The following is a 22246-nucleotide window of genomic DNA, read 5'->3' as shown; positions in this document are numbered from 1 at the left end:
GCCCACGGGTACGGGGGCCGTCCTACAGGCCGGTTCTCCCCCTCCTGCAGCCAGGCATCCCCCCCAACCCCCCCCCCCCCCCCCGCCCGCCGCGCTGAGAGGGGAGCAGCTGTTCCGCCGCTGCAGACTTACGAGCGCTCTGGCGTTTTATGCACACGGACCCGCCAGCTCCCAAACGCCGCCTCGCTCCTCACAAGCAAATCCTCGCGCCCAGGAAAACAAATCTGAGGCCGCTGCCATGCAACCCACCCTTAATTTCATCCCCCGGTTCTCTAAACCTGACAAATAGCAGCGTTTAAAGGAGAGGATGCGGACCAGCCGCACAGTTGGATGCAGAGGGAGAGCGCATTAGCCTTCTGAACGCAATGTTTCAAAAGCACCTTCGAAATAAAGATTATAATTATCATCATTATTATTATTACAGTTTACAGTTTACAGCACTGCAGGGAGCAGGCCTGTTGTGTATGCTGCAGGCAGCCCAGGGCTGGGGCAGGGTGCTGATTGGAAGAACCGGCAAAGGGATGAACCCTACCTGCCGCCGCCATGTGTTCGCTGGTCCTGATTGGCTGGAAGCCTACGAATGGGATCTGCATGGATAACACCAGGCCCACTATGAAGAAGGTGCTGTACGCTGAGGAGGGAAGAGAGAAAAACAGCTCAGTTTCACCCAGCATTCACAAAGACAATACAAAAAAAACAACAACAAAAAATATAGCTGCAAGCAGCAATGCGGGGCGCAACGAACATGCACAATCGTATTTGTACCATAATTTTACCCTCTGTACGATCAATAATCCCAAAAAGTGCCCAAATGTAGGCTACGATAATTTCGCCATTTCACAATGAATTTGTTAAATTTACTAAATTCCCTGGCTGCTGATTCAGGATCCGGTTTGCCTTTTCACATACAGTATACCATGAATTGTAACGTTACAACTCTCAATTACAACGATTACATGTTTGAGCGATTGCGATTTAATTGTAAGCTATTTGACAATATCCGTAGACCAGGCTTTCTAGTGTTAGTCTCATTCATTTGAGTAGGGTCCAGGAAGTTGCCTGCTTCCACGCAGTGTATGTGGTTGGCAAATGTTTTTCTCCCCTTTGTGACCTTTGGTATTGCACTCATTGGCTGACGTATGTGAATAGGCGTGTTAAACAAGGTTGTTATTCACACCTGTGATTTCTCTTTTTTGGGCGTGTACGATAATTCTCTTAAAAATCCAATGATTTTAAGCCTCCGGTAGGCTACGATAGTTTAATATTTCCCACCTGGCAACGATTCTTCTTGATTTGTTGGGGACCTAATAAGGATGCAACAATTTCACCCTTCTCCTGCCTTCTGGTAAATTCCACCTATGCAGAAGTAGCTTGCAAATGACCCTGACTTGATGCATGCTTTTGTAGACCCGTCGCGTTCGAGTGCCATTTTCCAGTTTGTGAATCCAGTAGAGACGAACACGTTATCCTTGTCATTAGCTGGAGGACTACTAAAAACACGACAGGGAAAGCAAAAGCATGCATCTTTCTTGATGGAGTATTCAAGCCAGATTCTGGAGTGATATCAAGCGGCTTGAAAGCATCTCTCCCCAACACTAATTAGTCGGTGGGGGTATGACTTTAAAAGTGGTCGACTTGCCGTGTTTCGGTTTAAGTCGTCGGCGACATTAGCAGCGTCACTGCTGCAAGGTTGACCAGCATCTTTAGCCCCGCCGCTAACGTTATCGATGGCGTTACTAGGTCGACTGTTTAATACATTTGTATTACTGAATTATATGGGGAATTTTAAAGAATATATATAGAATTATAGAGAGAGACACTGTAGTTAATATGCAAATCGCCAGGCCGGGCCAAGCTTGTGATTGGTTGGTCCAGGCCCAACCTGGACCAACCGTCGACCTGGGACTGGCTTCAATTAGGGTTTAGGGCTGAATCTAGGGTACAGCTAGGGCTAGGGTTAGGAAAACGGTAAGTCTGAGGGTTGAGGCAAGTTCACGGTTGTGTTTAGCAGCTTGAAGAAAGGTTAGGACATGGGTTGGTTAATGATTTTGAATGAACCAAAACTTTTCTCTAGTAGCATGTGTACCTATGACCATACAAAAGGTGTAATAAATGCATGTTTTTTTGGGAGAACATTTATGTTTTTTAAATGACGCCATAAACATTATTTTGTATTTGTATTATTGTCTTCATGATATTTACCTTGTTTTCCATCCATTTAAAATGGGTTTTCTGATGTTTTCAATGGTACCAATGGCTTCAATTAGGGTTTAGGGCTCAAACTAGGGTTCAGCTAGGGTTAGGGTTAGGAAAACGGTAAGTCTGAGGGTTGAGGCAAGTTCACGGTTGTGTTTAGCAGCTTGAAGAAAGGTTAGGACATGGGTTGGTTAATGATTTTGAATGAACCAAAACTTTTCTCTCGTAGCATGTGTACCTATGACCATATGGTGTAATAAATGCACGTTTTTGTAGGGAGAACATTTTTGTTTTTTAAATGACCTCATACATATTATTTAGCATTTGTATTCATGATATTTACCTTGTTTTCCATCCATTTTAAATGGGTTTTCTGATGTTTTCATAGGTACCAATGGCTTCAATTAGGGTTTAGGGCTCAAACTAGGGTTCAGCTAGGGTTAGGGTTAGGAAAACGGTAAGTCTGAGGGTTGAGGCAAGTTCACGGTTGTGTTTAGCAGCTTGAAGAAAGGTTAGGACATGGGTTTGTTAATGATTTTGAATGAACCAAAAATTTTCTCTCGTAGCATGTGTACCTATGACCATATGGTGTAATAAATGCATGTTCTATTAGGGAGAACATTTATGTTTTTTAAATGGCCTCATACATATTATTTTGCATTTGTATTATTGTATTCATGATATTTACCTTGCTTTCCATCCATTTTAAATGGGGTTTCTGATGTTTTCAATGGTACCAATGGCTTCAATTAGGGTTCAGGGTTCAAACTAGGGTTCAGCTAGGGTTAGGGTTAGGGTTAGGAAAACGGTAAGTCTGAGGGTTGAGGCAAGTTCACGGTTGTGTTTAGCAGCTTGAAGAAAGGTTAGGACATGGGTTTGTTAATGATTTTGAATGAACCAAAAATTTTCTCTCGTAGCATGTGTACCTATGACCATATGGTGTAATAAATGCATGTTCTATTAGGGAGAACATTTATGTTTTTTAATGGCCTCATACATATTATTTTGCATTTGTATTATTGTATTCATGATATTTACCTTGCTTTCCATGCATTTTAAATGGGTTTTCTGATGTTTTCATAGGTACCAATGGCTTCAATTAGGGTTAAGGGCTCAAACTAGGGTTCAGCTAGGGTTAGGGTTAGGAAAACGGTAAGTCTGAGGGTTGAGGCAAGTTCACGGTTGTGTTTAGCAGCTTGAAGAAAGGTTAGGACATGGGTTTGTTAATGATTTTGAATGAACCAAAAAAATACTCTAGTAGCATTTCTATGACCATAGAAAATGTGTAATAAATGCATGTTCTTTTAGGGAGAACATTTCTGTTTTTTAAATGACCTCATACATATTATTTTGCATTTGTATTATTGCATTCATGATATTTACCTTGTTTTCCATCCATTTTAAATGGGTTTTCTGATGTTTTCATAGGTACCAATGGTTTCAATTAGGGTTTAGGGCTCAAACTAGCGTTCAGCTAGGGTTAGGGTTAGGAAAACGGTAAGTCTGAGGGTTGAGGCAAGTTCACGGTTGTGTTTAGCAGCTTGAAGAAAGGTTAGGACATGGGTTAGTTAATGATTTTGAATGAACCAAAAATTTTCTCTCGTAGCATGTGTACCTATGACCATATGGTGTAATAAATGCATTTTCCTTTAGGGAGAACATTTATGTTTTTTAAACGGCCTCATACATATTATTTTGTATTTGTATTATTGTCTTTATGATATTTACCTTGTTTAACATCCATTTTAAATGGGTTTTCTGATGTTTTCATAGGTACCAATGGCTTCAATTAGGGTTTAGGGCTCAAACTAGGGTTCAGCTAGGGTTAGGGTTAGGAAAACGGTAAGTCTGAGGGTTGAGGCAAGTTCACGGTTGTGTTTAGCAGCTTGAAGAAAGGTTAGGACATGGGTTAGTTAATGATTTTGAATGAACCAAAAATTTTCTCTCGTAGCATGTGTACCTATGACCATATGGTGTAATAAATGCATGTTCTATTAGGGAGAACATTTATGTTTTTTAAATGGCCTCATACATATTATTTTTCATTTGTATTATTGTATTCATGATATTTACCTTGTTTTCCATCCATTTTAAATGGGTTTTCTGATGTTTTCATAGGTACCAATGGCTTCAATCAGGGTTTAGGGCTCAAACTAGGGTTCAGCTAGGGTTAGGGTTAGGAAAACGGTAAGTCTGAGGGTTGAGGCAAGTTCACGGTTGTGTTTAGCAGCTTGAAGAAAGGTTAGGACATGGGTTAGTTAATGATTTTGAATGAACCACAAATTTTCTCTCGTAGCATGTGTACCAATGACCATAGAAAATGTGTAATAAATGCATTTTCCTTTAGGGAGAACATTTTTGTTTTTTAAATGACCTCATACATATTATTTTGCATTTGAATTATAGTATTCATCATATTTACCTTGTTTTTCATAAATTTTAAATGGGTTTCTGATGTTTTCAATGGTACCAATGGCTTCAATTAGGGTTTAGGGCTCAAACTAGGGTTCAGCTAGGGTTAGGGTTAGGAAAACGGTAAGTCTGAGGGTTGAGGCAAGTTCACGGTTGTGTTTAGCAGCTTGAAGAAAGGTTAGGACATGGGTTTGTTAATGATTTTGAATGAACCCAAAAATTTTCCCTCGTAGCATGTGTACCTATGACCATATGGTGTAATAAATGCATGTTCTATTAGGGAGAACATTTATGTTTTTTAAATGGCCTCATATATATTATTTTGTATTTGTATTATTGTCTTTATGATATTTACCTTGTTTTCCATCCATTTTAAATGGGTTTTCTGATGTTTTCATAGGTACCAATGGCTTTAATTAGGGTTTAGGGCTCAAACTAGGGCACAGCTAGGGTTAGGGTTAGGAAAACGGTAAGTCTGAGGGTTGAGGCAAGTTGACGGTTGTGTTTAGCAGCTTGAAGAAAGGTTAGGACATGGGTTTGTTAATGATTTTGAATGAACCAGCAAAGTTGTCTAATAGCATGTGTATGACCAAATTTTCAATCTGCAGGAAAATCCATCATGGTGGACTTTATGGGTTCTTGAGGCATATTTGTTCCTCGTGAGAAATGACACAAGTCCACCTGATTTCATGAATTTTCATCAAATGGGGTGGAAATGGCAGCATTTTGAAATTTGCGTTTTGAATTGGTTACCATAACGCCACCTATGGACGAATCATGGTAATTCTTTGTGGCATAGTTACTCATGGTCTCTAGTTTCGACTTCGTAATTTGTATCATTTTTGGTCAAGGACTTTGGGGTTATTTGCCCATTTCAAGGAAAAGAATAATAATAATAATACTAACAAAAACAATAGGGTTCCTACTTTGTAGGACCCCTAATAATAATAATAATACTAACAAAAACAATAGGGTTCCTACTTCGTAGGACCCCTAATAATACTAACTAAAACAATAGGGTTCCTACTTCGTAGGACCCCAAAAAGATACCGGAACGTGTCTTGGGCCTTCGACCTGCCCCACTAACAGAGTTACTGTTTTGTCTATGCCAAATCTGTCATTTTCAACTAGCCAGCAAGTCGAGCTTGCAAACTGATAAGAAATCAGACTTTCTGTCTTCACTCTGCTCAAACAGTGAGGCAGAAGAGAGGCCTGTGAGGAAAAAGAACAAACGGTTTGTCTGAAGCGAATGGACAGTGTGTTGGAACCATGTGTTTCAGAGCGGGCTGGTGCTGGATGAACGCCGCATGCTCGGAGGAGATTAAAACGTTGCTCCTCAGCGGGACGGCACCGACGTGATGATCAGACGAGGATACGAGGAGGCGAGCGCCCAAAAATGACCCAAACCACCCGTGTCTGCTGCCGCCAAGACCTGCGCTGCAATAGCCTAGGCGTAGCTGGAGAGCCCGGCTGTGCGGCTGCCCCACAGGGCAGCATCACCAGGGATGAGTCAAACACTCAGCGCTGCGGGACTGTGATGAAAACATCGAGTGCGCTTCACCATCAACAAGCAGAGCAGCGCTCCAGATCTCAGCCCATTTCCTCTTTATCCGCATCACACAGGACAATGCATTATTTATTACTTATAACATCAGCACGGTCATAGCGGTGCGATCGGTCTAAACCACTGCCGTGCTCGTTCGGTCAACAGCGTTGAAGTGCTGATACAATTCCCCCCTTTCTAACATAGCAATATGCTAGTGCCGATTACGTACAGCTGCTAATTGGAAAAGATTTGCAGTGTCCTTGTGAAATTAACGTTTTGTCAATACACATTCATTACGTTACATCATCCGCCTGAAGCCAATCTGGGAAAGAGCTTTACTGAACGACACACTGCCCCCAGATGGGTGCAACATCTCAGACTGTTAGATCCCTGCTGGGTGCTGCCACTCAGCAAGTGAACGTGGCGCATCCTCAGTCGTGTGTTATAATAGAGCCCTCGAACACGGCCCGGCTAGCACTGCATTTTCTGCCCCTGGTCTCAAGAGCAAATGTCAAGAAGTATGGCGCCATCTACAGGCAGGACCGTAGCACGCGCTCCCGCTAATGGAGCCTGGTGAGGGGGAAGGGCGTCTCGTCCTCCTCCTCGGCTGATTAGACATTTTTAGATGTAGCGGACACTCCCGTCCCGTCGGGGAGTGAATAAAGCCTTCTGCAGCTTCCCCGGGTCCCGTCGGGTCAAGGCTGTGCAAGGCTGTGCAAGGCTGACGTTTCACAGCGAGGAGCTGTGGCTCCTGAGCAGAGGGAAATAGACGTCCTGGGCTGGGCTGGGCTGGCCGGGCGGGGTCAGCGCAGGGGAAGAGCGTGCTCAGCTCCCCCGCGCCTGCTGGGCCGCTGGGACCTTTACTGCGTCACCCCTCCGCTCGGCGGGCTGGCTCCAGTCCATCAGCACGCGCCTCCGCCCCACGGCTGGCGGGGGAGCGGCCGATCTGAGCACGCTCGCGGGGTGAGGGACCACTGCGGTCGCCTGCCCGTGCGTTACTGAACCACGGGGAGACGCCTCCTGTGTGTTACTGAACCACGGGGAGACGCCTCCTGTGCGTTACTGAACCACGGGGAGACGCCTCCTGTGTGTTACTGAACCACGGGGAGACGCCTCCTGTGTGTTACTGAACCACGGGGAGACGCCTCCTGTGTGTTACTGAACCACGGGGAGACGCCTCCTGTGTGTTACTGAACCACGGGGAGACGCCTCCTGTGTGTTACTGAACCAAGGGGAGATGCCTCCTGTGTGTTACTGAACCACGGGGAGATGCCTCCTGTGTGTTACTGAACCACGGGGAGATGCCTCCTGTGTGTTACGGTCAGCGAGGAAGCAGTCTGCGGGCACCGCAGGACGGTCACCGGACCGTACGCTGCCGACAGAGGGGGGTGTCTGTGGCTGCTTGGCACTCTCACAGAAACACAGGAGGTCTTTGCCAGCCAGTGTGCTTAAAACAGAGTGGAGAAGACAAAGGAGTAGGTGTGGTCTCTCACTGATGTGGTCTAGACTGAGGTCTGAAAATTGTGTTCGCCTGGTAAGTGTGTGTGTGGACACTCACTGATGTGTTAGACAGGTAAGAGTGTGTGGACACTCACTGATGTATTAGACAGGTAAGAGTGTGTGGACACTCACTGATGTATTAGACAGGTAAACGTGTGTGTGGACACTCACTGATGCATTAGACAGATAAGAGTGTGTGTGGACACTCACTGATGCATTAGACATATAAGTGTGTGTGGACACTCACTGATGTGTTAGACATATAAGAGTGTGTGGACACTCACTGATGTGTTAGACATATAAGAGTGTGTGGACACTCACTGATGCATTAGACAGGTAAGTGTGTGTGTGGACACTCACTGATGTATTAGACATATAAGTGTGTGTGGACACTCACTGATGCATTAGACAGGTAAGAGTGTGTGGACACTCACTGATGCATTAGACAGGTAAGTGTGTGTGGACACTCACTGATGCATTAGACAGGTAAGAGTGTGTGTGGACACTCACTGATGTATTAGACAGGTAAACACTCACTGATGCATTAGACAGGTAAGAGTGTGTGGACACTCACTGATGTATTAGACAGGTAAGTGTGCGCAGTCACTCACTGATGTATTAGATAAGAGTGTGTGGACACTCACTGATGTATTAGATAAGAGTGTGTGGACACACTGATGTATTAGATAAGAGTGTGTGGACACTCACTGATGTATTAGATAAGAGTGTGTGGACACTCACTGATGTATTAGGTAAGAGTGTGTGGACACTCACTGATGCATTAGACAGGTAAGAGTGTGTGTGGACACTCACTGATGCATTAGACAGGTAAGAGTGTGTGGACAGTCACTGATGCATTAGACAGGTAAGTGTGTGTGTGGACACTCACTGATGTATTAGACATATAAGAGTGTGTGGACACTCACTGATGCATTAGATAAGAGTGTGTGGACACTCACTGATGCATTAGACAGGTAAGAGTGTGTGGACACTCACTGATGCATTAGACAGGTAAGTGTGCGCAGTCACTCACTGATGTATTAGACAGGTAAGAGTGTGTGTGGACACTCACTGATGCATTAGACAGGTAAGAGTGTGTGGACACTCACTGATGCATTAGACAGGTAAGAGTGTGTGGACACTCACTGATGCATTAGACAGGTAAGTGTGTGTGGACACTCACTGATGCATTAGACAGGTAAGAGTGTGTGGACACTCACTGATGCATTAGACAGGTAAGTGTGTGTGGACACTCACTGATGTATTAGACATATAAGAGTGTGTGGACACTCACTGATGCATTAGATAAGAGTGTGTGGACACTCACTGATGCATTAGACAGGTAAGAGTGTGTGGACACTCACTGATGTATTAGATAAGAGTGTGTGGACACTCACTGATGCATTAGACAGGTAAGTGTGCAGTCACTCACCTATGTAGACTCTCCTGCTGTATCTCTGCATGAGCAGCAGCACAAACACATGGAGGGGGATCAGATTAATGATGAACACGTAGCCTCCCCACGCAGAAACCTGAAACAAAACACACACACACACACATTAACACACCAAACACTTCCCTCAACCCCACAAAGAGATGTGCGGAACTCCAAACACACACAACAAACAGCTGATACACACCAAACACACACCATTCCCAAGCAGGCACCTTAATCACCCCCTCCCACAGCAGACTGCAGGGAAACACAAACACACACACCAACGACACCTCAAACAAGTCAAAAGCAGATAAAAACAAAGCAAACGTCCCACACAGATAAAGTGTTCAAACGCGCATGAGCCTCAGCAGACAGACTGACCTGTGCCACTGCGCTCACGCACGCAGAAGTCAGCAGACAAAACTGATCTGTGCCACTGCGCTCACGCACGTAGAAGTCAGCAGACAAACTGACCTGTGCCACTGCGCTCACGCACGTAGAAGTCAGCAGACAAACTGACCTGTGCCACTGCGCTCACGCACGCAGAAGTCAGCAGACAAACTGACCTGTGCCACTGCGCTCACGCACGTAGAAGTCAGCAGACAAACTGACCTGTGCCACTGCGCTCACGCACACAGAAGTCAGCAGACAAACTGACCTGTGCCACTGCGCTCACGCACGTAGAAGTCAGCAGACAAACTGACCTGTGCCACTGCGCTCACGCACGTAGAAGTCAGCAGACAAACTGACCTGTGCCACTGCGCTCACGCACGTAGAAGTCAGCAGACAAACTGACCTGTGCCACTGCGCTCACGCACGCAGAAGTCAGCAGACAAACTGACCTGTGCCACTGCGCTCACGCACGCAGAAGTCAGCAGACAAACTGACCTGTGCCACTGCGCTCACGCACGCAGAAGTCAGCAGACAAACTGACCTGTGCCACTGCGCTCATGCACGCAGAAGTCAGCAGACAAACTGACCTGTGCCACTGCGCTCACGCACGCAGAAGTCAGCAGACAAACTGACCTGTGCCCCTGCGCTCACGCACGTAGAAGTCAGCAGACAAACTGACCTGTGCCACTGCGCTCACGCACGCAGAAGTCAGCAGACAAACTGACCTGTGCCCCTGCGCTCACGCACGCAGAAGTCAGCAGACAAACTGACCTGTGCCCCTGCGCTCACGCACGCAGAAGTCAGCAGACAAACTGACCTGTGCCACTGCGCTCACGCACACAGAAGTCAGGCTTAATCGCTACACCATCAAAGCGAGGAAGCGAGGAGAAATGACTGTAGGAATCTGAGTGAAACACTCTGAGGTGGGCCAGCGTGGCCATCTCTTCCAGCGCCGTCTGCAGCGCGGCGTATGAACGCCTGAGCTCATTATCTGAGCAGAGTGTGGGCCCGGCTCAGTCTCAGCTCTCATGCGTGTTGTCAGACGCGTTCTGGAGAAGGGGGAGATAACTGAGCATGAACCCGCTGGGGGGGGGGGTGCAGAGCTGAGGGAAGCGTATCGCTCGACAGCGCTGGTCCCAGGACGCCTGACGTCCTGCCACTCAATGCTAATGGCCTGTGTGTGTGTGTGTGTCTGTTTGTGCGTGTGTGTGTGTGTGCGCGTGTGTGTGTTGGTGCGTGTGCGTGTTTGTGCGTGTGTGCGTGTGTGTGCGTGTGTGTGTTTGTGCGTGTGTGTGTGTGTGCGCGTGTGTGTGTTGGTGCGTGTGCGTGTTTGTGCGTGTGTGCGTGTGTGTGCGTGTGTGTAAGTGCGTGTGTGAGAGTGAGACAGAGTGTGATGGCTCACTTGTGAGATGACAGTGTGAGTGTTTAGGTGTGGGTACGTTAATGTGCGCGAGACGGTGTGTGTGGATGTGTGTGCACATACATGTGAAAGTGTTTAGATGCCAGTGTGCACATGCGTGTGAGGGCGCAGGTATGACACAGCTCAGAAGAGGGGTGTAGTAACTGTGATTTATGTAAGGAGGCCGACTTCCCGCTAACACAGGCCTGAAAGCGTTCCCTTCAGGGGAGAAGAGAACGTCACGCCGCGGGAGAGAAGAGCCTGTCCTTCAGCTGTCACTGACCGCCTCTCCCTCTCTCAGCCCTCCACCCACCTCCTCTCAGGAGGCTCGGGAGAGGGGAGGGGGAGGCGCAGTGTGGCGGCCACACGGGCCAGCCTCTCAGTCTCTTTCCTGTGGCTCCTGGCTCGCAGGGCCGTCATTATCAGCAGGCCGGTACCGCTGACGCGAGGAGCGGACCAGCAGCAGATGCTGGGGCCAGAGGGTCACCCGGAGGACAGGACCCGGCTCACAGGTCCCCAACGGGAGGAGGAAGAGAAACTCTGGCCTCACTCCTGGGGACGGACATCGAGAGAGAGATCGGGCCAGCGCGACGCAAAGACCTCTGGGAAAGGCCCGAAAACCGCCGGCTACGGGGAGCAGACCGGCCCATTCTGGCGGTTGAGACGGCCCTGGTTTCGGAGAGGAGCTGACCCGCGGTCCGGGCGGGGTCGCGCGCGGTGGAGTCGCGACGGCCTCTCGCTCACCGCCAAGCACAGGAGGATTACGCCCCGCTGCAGGGTGCGGAGTGGCCACCGGGTGGCCTCGCGAGCAGGCTCCGCTGCAGGACCGCATGAACAATTCGGTTCAGATGCACGGGGTGGGGGCAGGGCCTCAGCACACCTCTGTATACCTCAGAGTGCGTGCGTGTGTGTGTGCGTGTACGTGTGTGTGTGTGTGTGTGTGTGCGTGTGTGTGTGTGTGTGTGTGTGTGTGCATATGTGTGTGTGCGTGTACATGCGTATGTATATGTGAGTGTGCGTACGTGCATATGTGTGCGTGTGTGTGTGTGCGCGTATGTGTGTTTGTGCGCATACATGCATATGTGTGTGTGCATGTGTGTAGCTGGGTGGATTCTGAGTTATTAATCATCTCGGTTTTCTCCATAGAAATCCGGGGTCTCAAATGTTGTGCGACCGCTGGTGCTGTTCCCTTCGCCCTGGGTTCAGACGCCGTGATCGATGGGCCCGGGTTCCTACAATCCATCTCACATGACAACCTCTTCTAATGAGAGAAATTTTCCTCGAGAGATTGGAGGCGCGTCTCTTCTCCTTGTCCCCATTTAGCTCTCAATCAGAGGCGAACGGGGGGGGGGGGGGGGGGGGGGGGGGGGGGGGGGACGAGCCCCATCACAGTCTCTCCACCGCGCGCCCTCCGGGTGCGCTAACCCGCGGTGGCGCTGCCGTCTAAACCGCGCTCCTCTTTGAGGGACGGTCGCGGTTCGAGCCCCTGATCCGGACGGGCTCTCTCCCTGCGCCTCACTTTGGCGTGACCGCGCTCTCCGATGCGACACCCGCCACTTCCTGCGGCCGTTCCCATTCATAAAGGCCTCCCGCCCGCTGAGCTCAGGGAGCCCGCTGAGCGCTTTCAGGCCCCCCCCCCCCCCCTCGCCCGTGGCCATGGCAACAGCGGCCGTCGACACTCACCATGTAGAAGTAGGAGAGGCAGCATCCGATCGTCCAGAAGACCGAGCCGGTTTTAACGGACTTCACCTGCGAGGAGGGGGAGAGGCGGGGGGAGGGAGAGAGAGAGGGAGAGAGAGAGAGGGGGGGACACGGAGGGGAAAGGGTTAACAGAAACTCTGGAGCGCGCGCTCTGCATCACCGTAATCACCCATAATTCAGCCCGGGCGTCGCTCGCTGCCGAGGAGACAAAGCCAAATGAAGCAGCTTTAAGCGAGAGCCATTAGCGGACCCAGCCGCAGACTTTAAAGCGCTTTTCTAATTAGGGCTAAATGCTCCTGCGTGGGGGGGGGGGGGGTGGGGGGGGTGATCGAGCGTGAAAGGGATCCGCGCGGGGGTCCCCCGGCGCCTCGTCAGCTGCGCCCAATCAGCACGCGGCGCGCAGCTGTCTGGAACGACGCGTCTGACTGCGTTAGCGGAGAGAGGGGGCGCTGCTAACGCTGCACACGCAGCCCCTGGAGGAACATCAGAGCCCTTAAGAACACCGTCCCGCGCCCCCACAGGCCCCCTCTGCAGCAGCAGCACACGGGACGTCCCGCCTGCTTCAGGGCCACTGACTGTATCTGCCACCGTCCGAGTCACAAAAGCAAGAGCAGCACTCTCTCTCTCTCCCTCTCAGCACAACTGCTCTTCAGCGACCAAACAGGACACAGGGCAGTCAGATATTAATCATCTGCATGAATGATTTATGCCTTAAACATTTAAATGAGAAATTATTAAGTGTGTTGCATTTTCTCTGCTGTGAAATGGTCAGTGTAGCGCTTGATTATTTATTTTTAAAAATGTATTTTATTTAGACCGCTTCTAAACGGAACCCACAAGTTTAATCTGTCCCACTGGAGAGCACCCCCCCTAAGCCCTTCACACACAGGTTTTATAATGTCCCTGACACGCTGCGGGGTTCAGCTCTGTATTGCAGGCACGGGTCTCTAATGCACTGCAGAGTGCTGGACTGTCATGTGCGTTTCACACTAAGAATTCATTCAGGAGATGGAGGAGAGCTGACAATGAGACATTTTGTATATCTGAGTCCTCCAAACAGAACAACAGACACTGAGCTGTGAGAAGTGGAGAGAGAAAGAGAGAGAGGGATAAAAAGGGAGGGATAAAGAAAGAGCGAGAGACTAGAAAGAGAGGGAGAGAGAAAGAGAGGGACAGCATGAGATGAAAAGATCTGGAGAGTGAAAGGAAAAGGGGCAAGAGAGTGAGGGGAGACAGAGAAAGAGAGAGAAGAAAGAACATGTTCTATATATATCTCCTATATGTACAGAGAGAGGAGGAGGGGAGGGAGAGACATGTATGGGCGTAATAAAGAGCAGAAAGGCAGGTGTGTGTGGAAGGCTGTAATAAAGAGTGGTGGGGACCTCTGCCCCTCCGGATCAGTGCAGTAATAAGAGCAGGGGTAGTGGGGTGCAGGGGAGGGGGCTCGGGGGGTGGGGGGGATGGGGCTCGGAGGGCTCAGGTCAGCGGGGCTCATCAGAGAGCAGCCCAAACGCCAGCGCAGTGTTCCGCCCCGGTGCCTCTCTCCGAGCGACGCGCGTTCGCCGCGGTGCGGGCGGCCGACCTGGTCTCGGTCCGGGGCGAAGCCCAGCGGCGGGGCGAGGGGACGGGCGGGCGAGACGCGGGCGAGCCGGCGGGCCCCGGGAAGGGCAGGCCCCGCGGGCCGGAGGGGATTCAATTATAGATTAGGGAGAACAGGGAAACCCGGAGAAGATTAAGCGGCCAGGGCTGAATGGGTTATTAGCAGATCAAATGAGCGCTGGAATAATGGAGGCCCTTCCTGGCGTGGGAGAGACAGCCCCTCACGCTCCGCGAGGGAAGACGGCGGAACAGGCCGCTGTAAACGGGCCGATAACAGGAGCTACCCATGCGCGGCTCGGATACCGCCAGCTGAGCCGGTCGTGAATGACACGGTCTGCCGTATCGCGAGCGCTTTAAAAACACGCCTCCAAAACCTCCTCCCTGCCCGTCCCGATCGCTGACTGGCCGCTCCAGCCCCGGAGCCCACGCCCCCGCCTGTGAGGTCGTCATCCTGAGAGCGAATCACCTGGCCGGGTGTTCCCGGAGTACGCAGGCCGGTCTCAAACAGGAAGGCAGCTAAAGCCTGCAGACCTCCAGAGCCCAGTAATCAAGCTTCAGCACCACCGGCTGGTCTGGGGTTCGACGAAGTGACTGCCTGAACTGCAAGTACAGTTCCATCGCCCCACAAGGGTTAATGCTACAGCTTCTAAATACAAGACATGTTTGCTGACATTTATTTTTTATTTTATATTTACTCATTTAGGCCTCTTAGTTGAGCTTTTGTTTCAGTTTTTGAGTTGGTTAAATAAATGTTAAATACAGTACATTTCTGACGTTACTGTAAGAGTGATGTCACAGCTGAGCCAGGACAAGCACAGACTCTTCTGTGCCTAAGAGTGATGTCACAGCTGGCCCAGAACAGGCACTGAATCTCCTGTGCGTAAGAGTGATGTCACAGCTGACCCAGGACAGGTATAGACTCTCCTGTGCGTAGGAGTGATGTCACAGCTGACCCAGGACAGGTATAGACTCTCCTGTGCGTAAGAGTGATGTCACAGCTGGCCCAGGACAGGCACTGAAGAGCAGCAGTAAGCAGACGCCCGGTCCACTGCCGCTCCACCACTCCAATTAAATTACAGCAATTAAAGGGGAGCAGCCAGACGCGACGTCAGGCCGCTCCGGGCTCCAGTTAACACCGCCCATCCTGCTCCGCTCGGGCGTGGCCCTGCAGCCTCAGAGCTCTGCACAAAGGGAGAAACGTAGCCGGAGGGGCGGGAGGGGAAGGCATCCATCACCGATACGAGCAGGGAGAGGGGACGGCAGGGAGAGGGGACGGTTTCACAGCACACAGAGGTGACTGGGGTCAGGTCGCACTGCGGGGCAAACCCATTCGCTGACATCACTGTCCCCGCGCCGTCACACGGGCCTGCTGGACGAACAGGCAGTCGGTTCATCACACGGCTCCCGGCCTGGCAGCACGGAACGCGCTCAGTGTAGATTACACATCCGCTCAGCGCATTTAACTCAAGAGCCCGAGTCCTTGAGTCTGAGCTGAATGGGATAAGAGCCTTTAGGCCGTTTACCGCGAGAGAGCGTCTGGCGTAGCGTCTTTAAGCGCGAGCGGTACGAGAGCGAGCGTAGCGTCTTTAAGCGAGCGGTACGAGAGCGAGCGTAGCGTCTTTAAGCGCGAGTGGTACGAGAGCGAGCGTAGCGTCTTTAAGCGAGCGGTACGAGAGCGAGCGTAGCGTCTTTAAGCGAGCGGTACGAGAGCGAGCGTAGCGTCTTTAAGCGAGCGGTACGAGAGCGAGCGTAGCGTCTTTAAGCGAGCGGTACGAGAGCGAGCGTAGCGTCTTTAAGCGCGAGCGGTACGAGAGCGAGCGGTACGAGAGCGAGCGTAGCGTCTTTAAGCGAGCGGTACGAGAGCGAGCGTAGCGTCTTTAAGCGAGCGGTACGAGAGCGAGCGTAGCGTCTTTAAGCGAGCGGTACGAGAGCGAGCGTAGCGTCTTTAAGCGAGCGGTACGAGAGCGAGCGTAGCGTCTTTAAGCGAGCGGTACGAGAGCGAGCGTAGCGTCTTTAAGCGAGCGGTACGAGAGCGAGCGTAGCGTCTTTAAGCGAGCGGTACGAGAGCGAGCGTAGCGTCTTTAAGCGAGCGGTACGAGAGCGAGCGGTACGAGAGCGAGCGTAGCGTCGGCGTAGCGTCTTTAAGCGCGAGCGGTACGAGAGCGAGCGTAGCGTCAGCGTAGCGTCTTTAAGCGCGAGCGGTACGAGAGCGAGCGTAGCGTCGGCGTAGCGTCTTTAAGCGCGAGCGGTACGAGAGCGAGCGTAGCGTCGGCGTAGCGTCTTTAAGCGCGAGCGGTACGAGAGCGAGCCCGCGGCGTAGCGTAGCGTCTTTAAGAGCGAGCGGTACGAGAGCGAGCGTAGCGTCAGCGTAGCGTCTTTAAGCGCGAGCGGTACGAGAGCGAGCGTAGCGTCTTTAAGCGAGCGGTACGAGAGCGAGCGTAGCGTCTTTAAGCGAGCGGTACGAGAGCGAGCGTAGCGTCTTTAAGCGAGCGGTACGAGAGCGAGCGTAGCGTCTTTAAGCGAGCGGTACGAGAGCGAGCGTAGCGTCTTTAAGCGAGCGGTACGAGAGCGAGCGTAGCGTCTTTAAGCGAGCGGTACGAGAGCGAGCGTAGCGTCTTTAAGCGAGCGGTACGAGAGCGAGCGGTACGAGAGCGAGCGTAGCGTCGGCGTAGCGTCTTTAAGCGCGAGCGGTACGAGAGCGAGCGTAGCGTCAGCGTAGCGTCTTTAAGCGCGAGCGGTACGAGAGCGAGCGTAGCGTCGGCGTAGCGTCTTTAAGCGCGAGCGGTACGAGAGCGAGCCCGCGGCGTAGCGTAGCGTCTTTAAGAGCGAGCGGTACGAGAGCGAGCGTAGCGTCAGCGTAGCGTCTTTAAGCGCGAGCGGTACGAGAGCGAGCCCGCGGCGTAGCGTAGCGTCTTTAAGCGCGAGCGGTACGAGAGCGAGCGTAGCGTCTTTAAGCGAGCGGTACGAGAGCGAGCGTAGCGTCTTTAAGCGAGCGGTACGAGAGCGAGCGGTACGAGAGCGAGCGTAGCGTCGGCGTAGCGTCTTTAAGCGCGAGCGGTACGAGAGCGAGCGTAGCGTCTTTAAGCGAGCGGTACGAGAGCGAGCGGTACGAGAGCGAGCGTAGCGTCTTTAAGCGAGCGGTACGAGAGCGAGCGTAGCGTCGGCGTAGCGTCTTTAAGCGCGAGCGGTACGAGAGCGAGCGTAGCGTCGGCGTAGCGTCTTTAAGCGCGAGCGGTACGAGAGCGAGCCCGCGGCGTAGCGTAGCGTCTTTAAGAGCGAGCGGTACGAGAGCGAGCGTAGCGTCAGCGTAGCGTCTTTAAGCGCGAGCGGTACGAGAGCGAGCGTAGCGTCTTTAAGAGCGAGCGGTACGAGAGCGAGCGTAGCGTCTTTAAGAGCGAGCGGTACGAGAGCGAGCGTAGCGTCTTTAAGCGCGAGCGGTACGAGAGCGAGCGTAGCGTCTTTAAGAGCGAGCGGTACGAGAGCGAGCGTAGCGTCAGCGTCAGCGTAGCGTCTTTAAGCGCGAGTGGTACGACAGCGAGCGTAGCGTCAGCGTAGCGTCTTTAAGCGCGAGCGTGCATGGCGGCCACGCCGGGTGGGGTGGTGGGCGGAAATTGATCGTGCAAGCTGGAGGAGAATCGATCTGTTCGGTGCTAAAGGTCGATTCGACAATACGATGCGGGGCGTGCGAATGAAACCTGCTTATCCCCCCCGCACGCGCTCGTCCGACGGCAACACGACGGCCGCACAAGAGAGACGCGCTTCGGTGGAGGAGTGACACCGTCAATAACACCTGCACCCCGAGACTGTGCTTCGTTTGTGACGCCGCCAGTGCCTACTGTGCAGCTGAATGGGCTTCATTCACCTGCACAATGGAAAATGGCCGTTGCCGTATCAGTGCTTATTCAGACCCTCTCGCTTCATTAAAATGGAAGAGCGGACAAAAAAGCTGCTAATATTTTCAACAGCGCTCACTGTTAAAGGAGGCTGAACGCCAGGAGAAATCAGGATGTGTTTTACCCTGAGAAACACCGAAGCATTTGTGCGGTTTGCGCGGGGCGAATATTCTGCCTCTTTTTCAGACAGGAGAGGAAAGCTGGGCTTCCCGCTGACTTACAGCGGCGGCTCAGGGCAGCCTTCGTCCAATTACGTGATCGGCAGAGAGGAGGGGGGGAGGGGAAGGGGGGGGGGGAGCGGCGCTCTGGGCTGGCCGTCGCGGTAACGCTTGGTACGCATTCCCCGGCGTGCTGAACCGCGCGTTCTGACCCCAGCGCTCCTCTCGGCAGAGCGGCTGCCTCGGAGACACCGCCAACCGGAGCACAAGCTGCCAGACTCCTAATTGAGTTCAAAACAGCACTGGGGGGCCCAAAAAAAAGAAAAAGGAAAACTAAAAAAGGCAAACTTGCACCACCAATGGAGTGGCAATAACAGCATGCAACAGCCTGCAAGTCTGCTGCATTAGCATAACTCTCCTCATCAGTGTGAACAGGCACGGGACCTCAAAGCGCGTGTGTGTGTGTGTGTGTGTGTGTGTGTGTGTGTGTGTGTGTATGTGCGGTCGTGTGCGTGTGTGTGTGCGGTCGTGTGCGTGTGTGTGTGTGTGTGCGGTCGTGTGTGTGCGTGTGTGTGTGCGGTCGTGCGGTCGCGGCTCCTACCCAAAGGTAGTAGGTGAACTGCAGGGCGAAGATGGCGATGCCCTCGTTGTCGAAGGAGCCGGCGACGGAGCGGGAGATGTAGCCGGGGACGATGGCGATGAAGCAGGCGGCCAGGAGCCCCGCCCCCTGGTTCCACAGCTCCCGCGTGAGCAGGAAGGTGGAGATGGAGGTCAGGCCGCTGAAGACGGGGGCCAGGAAGACGCACACGTCCCGGATGTGCACGGTCACGTGCAGCAGGTTCAGCACGTAGTGGATGAGGCCCGCCGTCACCATCAGGCCCGGGTATACCTGCGGGAAACACGGATTTACCACGGCTGCCATCTTAACCTGGAGTACAGGACAGGGCTTCTACACTCTCATTAAACAGCACAGGGCTCTAGCTAACTTTTTTTCCCAAGGGCACATGTGCTCCCAAGTTGAAAAATTAAAAATTTAAAAATTAAGGAGCACACTAATGAATCCCAATTAGTAGTAGATGTGCTCCCAAATCATTTTTCCACTTAGTAAATATCAATTTTCAGGAGCAAATGCTTCTACAACTGGAGCACCATAGAGCCCTGACACTGCGTAACTTCCTTGGACAATTCCACAGTATTTTTAAAAAGCCTGTATACCTTTCTCAGTAGTGAGGCCAGGAGTGTGGTGATCGCTCATAATTTGATCTGATACCATCCCCCTCTGCAGCCTAACCCATGCCACACTGAGCTCTTCTGGCCCCTGTGCAGGCACACCAGAAAGGCTCTGGGTCCCTGCAGCCAAACTGCTGCATTTTAGTCCAAACTGTACCGGCCCAGCACAGGGCACCCGGATATTCATCACCCCCTGAACCCCGGGGTTTTAAACCTGTCGCCAGCGGGGCCCGGGGCAGAGCTGCAGTCCCTCGATCGGTGCTTTGCAGCACCCTGTACCCAAATCCTCTCCCCGTCGCCCCGTCCTGAGGGGCACGTTCCCCCTAATGCACCACATTAAAAACAAGCACTAAATAATTACCCTTTTAATTGCCCGAAACAACAGATGCTGGAATCACTCTTATTCCGGAGCCAAGAGCCGACCTGACTGCGCTAAATTCTGCAGTTCCTCTTTAATGATAAACACGGCAACGCAGCCAGACAGAGCAACAGCAGAGACGCACTATAGAGAAGAAAAGCTGTCACTTTACTGACATCCCCTAAGTCTAGCTGCAGATGTGTGTGACTTAACTGCGCACAGAGACTTATGTCATCATGCACAATTAATGGGGCCTGTCACAGCCATCAGCTGCTCGTATCGGAAAGGGTGAGCGAGAGAGGGAAAAGGAGGAGAGAGCGAGGGGAAGAGAGAGAGGGATGGAGAGAAAGCAAGTGAGCAGGGAGAAAGAGAGGGACTGATCCCTGGTTATTGTTATTCAGTGATAGTTTCAGATGTCAAATCAATTGCAACAGTTCAGAATTTTTACACAATGCTCCAGTCATACGTGTGTGTGTGTGTGTGTGTGTGTGTGTGTGATGCTTCACATGTTTAAATCTGGGGTATGTTAATATTAAATGGACAGGACACCTCATAAAATACCTCATAAAATCTAAGAATACATTTCCGTACGGGGAAAATCAATCAATGACTCATCAGGTCATTTGCAAACTCTGATACAGTCAAGGCAGCCGGTAGATGAACCTCATTGAAACGGTTCTGAAAATACTCTATCGGATTCCGGATCACAGAGCCCTGTTCTTCGCACAGATCCACCTCCAGAGATCTCCCGGCACCGCGGGGAGTGTGACACTGTAGTGACACTCTCCGCGACCCGCTTGCTGAGTGGGTGGAGCGCACACTAAACTCGACGCATTCACAAACTAATTAGCTTACGGTGCACAAACGCAATTCAAGAAGGTCACTCTGCACTAAGCGCTTCTGCCCTGCAGAGCGGAACCGCAGAGCGCTTCAATTGTTAAACACCGCTTGAAGTTTTCAGGAAAAAACATTTTCGGATTCCTCTCGACCTTGGTTAGCCCATTTCATGCATCAAAACAAAGCAATTGATGTAGCTGATGTTGAAAAAGACTAGTGAAGTGGAACTCTAAAAAGACTATGCCTTTCAGGTAAATCTTCAAAGGAGGCTGGTATTGACCTGTGATTTGAATAAGGCGCTGTAGCATTTTCAATGTCAGGAGAGGCTTTTTGTTGCCTGGCACTTTATTTAATTAGCTTTCCGGAGGTCCGGCAGTACCAGTGGCTCTCCGTCACACAGGTCTTTGTGTTCTTCACTTGAAGAAGTAAAACTGACCCAACGCTAATTGGTTTTACATCCAGATTCTAATTTGTAAGATGGTAAAGAAATATGCAAAGCCTGTTAAAAATGCAAGTTGAAGAAAGCGTTGGACTGATGTGTCACGATCTGCCTGAAGCAGGAGCTGCCAATTATTTCAACACCGAGCTTCATATCAAACGTACTGAAGCAACAAATGTCCCAAATTAAATTAACACATCGTTGACATATTTCGCTTCCATTCCAGACTTTTCCCTGGAAGTTTTAAGGCCCTGTTACTCAAATCGCGGTCCTTCGAGGGCCATGAACTGCCGGTTTTGCAACCTCCCTTTACCTGGGAGTCAGGTGTGAATACAGTCTGGCCAAAAAGACCAAGGCCGGATTGAGATTTGAGGGCGAGCTTTGAGTATCTATGGTTTAAGGCAGTGGTTCCCAATCGTGTGCCATGGAGGACAGAGGAGTACGCAAGGTTTTTATGCCGACCAATCACCTCCCCCGCTGATTTCAACCCTTAACCCACCTTTGAGAGAGGAGGGAACTAACCAGTGAAATCAGCGGGTGAAGTGATTGGTCGGAATGAAAGCCTGCAGACTCTCTGCCCTCCGTGACACACGACTGGGCACCCCGGGTTTAAGGGTTTGTTTGCGTACCGCCAAACGGTAACGTAGCATGAGGATCTCTTGTTGCCGGGAGCAGGATGTCTGGAGTAAGCCGTGACCGAAGCCTGACTGGACAGCGACTGGCGGTAACGGAGCTCGCTGCAGTCCCAGCCCAGGCCTGAGCGTGCGCCAGCGAGCCTACGAGCCGCCTCCATGAGCCGCTGCCCCAGCCCGAGCCGCTGGGGAGCGCTTCCTCAGCCCCTGAATGTGCTTTTTATGGCAGCCCCAGCCTTGCGTGCATCTGCTGCCAGCTCTAAACTGCGCCCTGAATCATGTTAATGGAGTCTTACACGGGTTAATGAGAGCGTCCCCGCAGCGCCGGGGCTCAGCGGCACAGCCCGGGAACCGGGGGCCACGGGCTCCAGCGCTGCGGGGGCGGGGGCGGGGCGGGGACGAGCGCCGCGGGGGCGGGTACGAGCGCGCGGGGGCGGGGGCGGGGGCGGGTACGAGCGCCGCGGGGGCGGGGGCGGGTACGAGCGCCGCGGGGGCGGGGGCGGGTACGAGCGCCG

General features: G+C 51.6%; 1 protein-coding gene across 4 annotated transcripts in view; it reads right to left on the bottom strand.

Annotated features, from left to right (window-relative positions):
* The window catches only part of LOC118233778 (dolichyl-diphosphooligosaccharide--protein glycosyltransferase subunit STT3B), a 71599-nt gene that overhangs the window by 12967 nt on the left and 36386 nt on the right, over positions 1-22246 (bottom strand). For all 4 annotated transcript variants that reach the window (XM_035429714.1, XM_035429713.1, XM_035429711.1 and 1 more), the window contains exons 3-6: positions 18837-19124; positions 12568-12633; positions 9087-9186; positions 533-631 (exon numbers count right to left, since the gene is read on the bottom strand). In XM_035429714.1, the coding sequence (XP_035285605.1) occupies positions 533-631; positions 9087-9186; positions 12568-12633; positions 18837-19124 (553 nt within the window). The remainder of the gene's footprint in view (positions 1-532; positions 632-9086; positions 9187-12567; positions 12634-18836; positions 19125-22246) is intronic.

The sequence above is a fragment of the Anguilla anguilla genome, chromosome 8 (assembly GCF_013347855.1).
Source record: "Anguilla anguilla isolate fAngAng1 chromosome 8, fAngAng1.pri, whole genome shotgun sequence".
In the NCBI taxonomy this organism is placed as follows: domain Eukaryota; kingdom Metazoa; phylum Chordata; class Actinopteri; order Anguilliformes; family Anguillidae; genus Anguilla; species Anguilla anguilla.
This window is presented reverse-complemented; position numbering and strand designations above follow the sequence as displayed.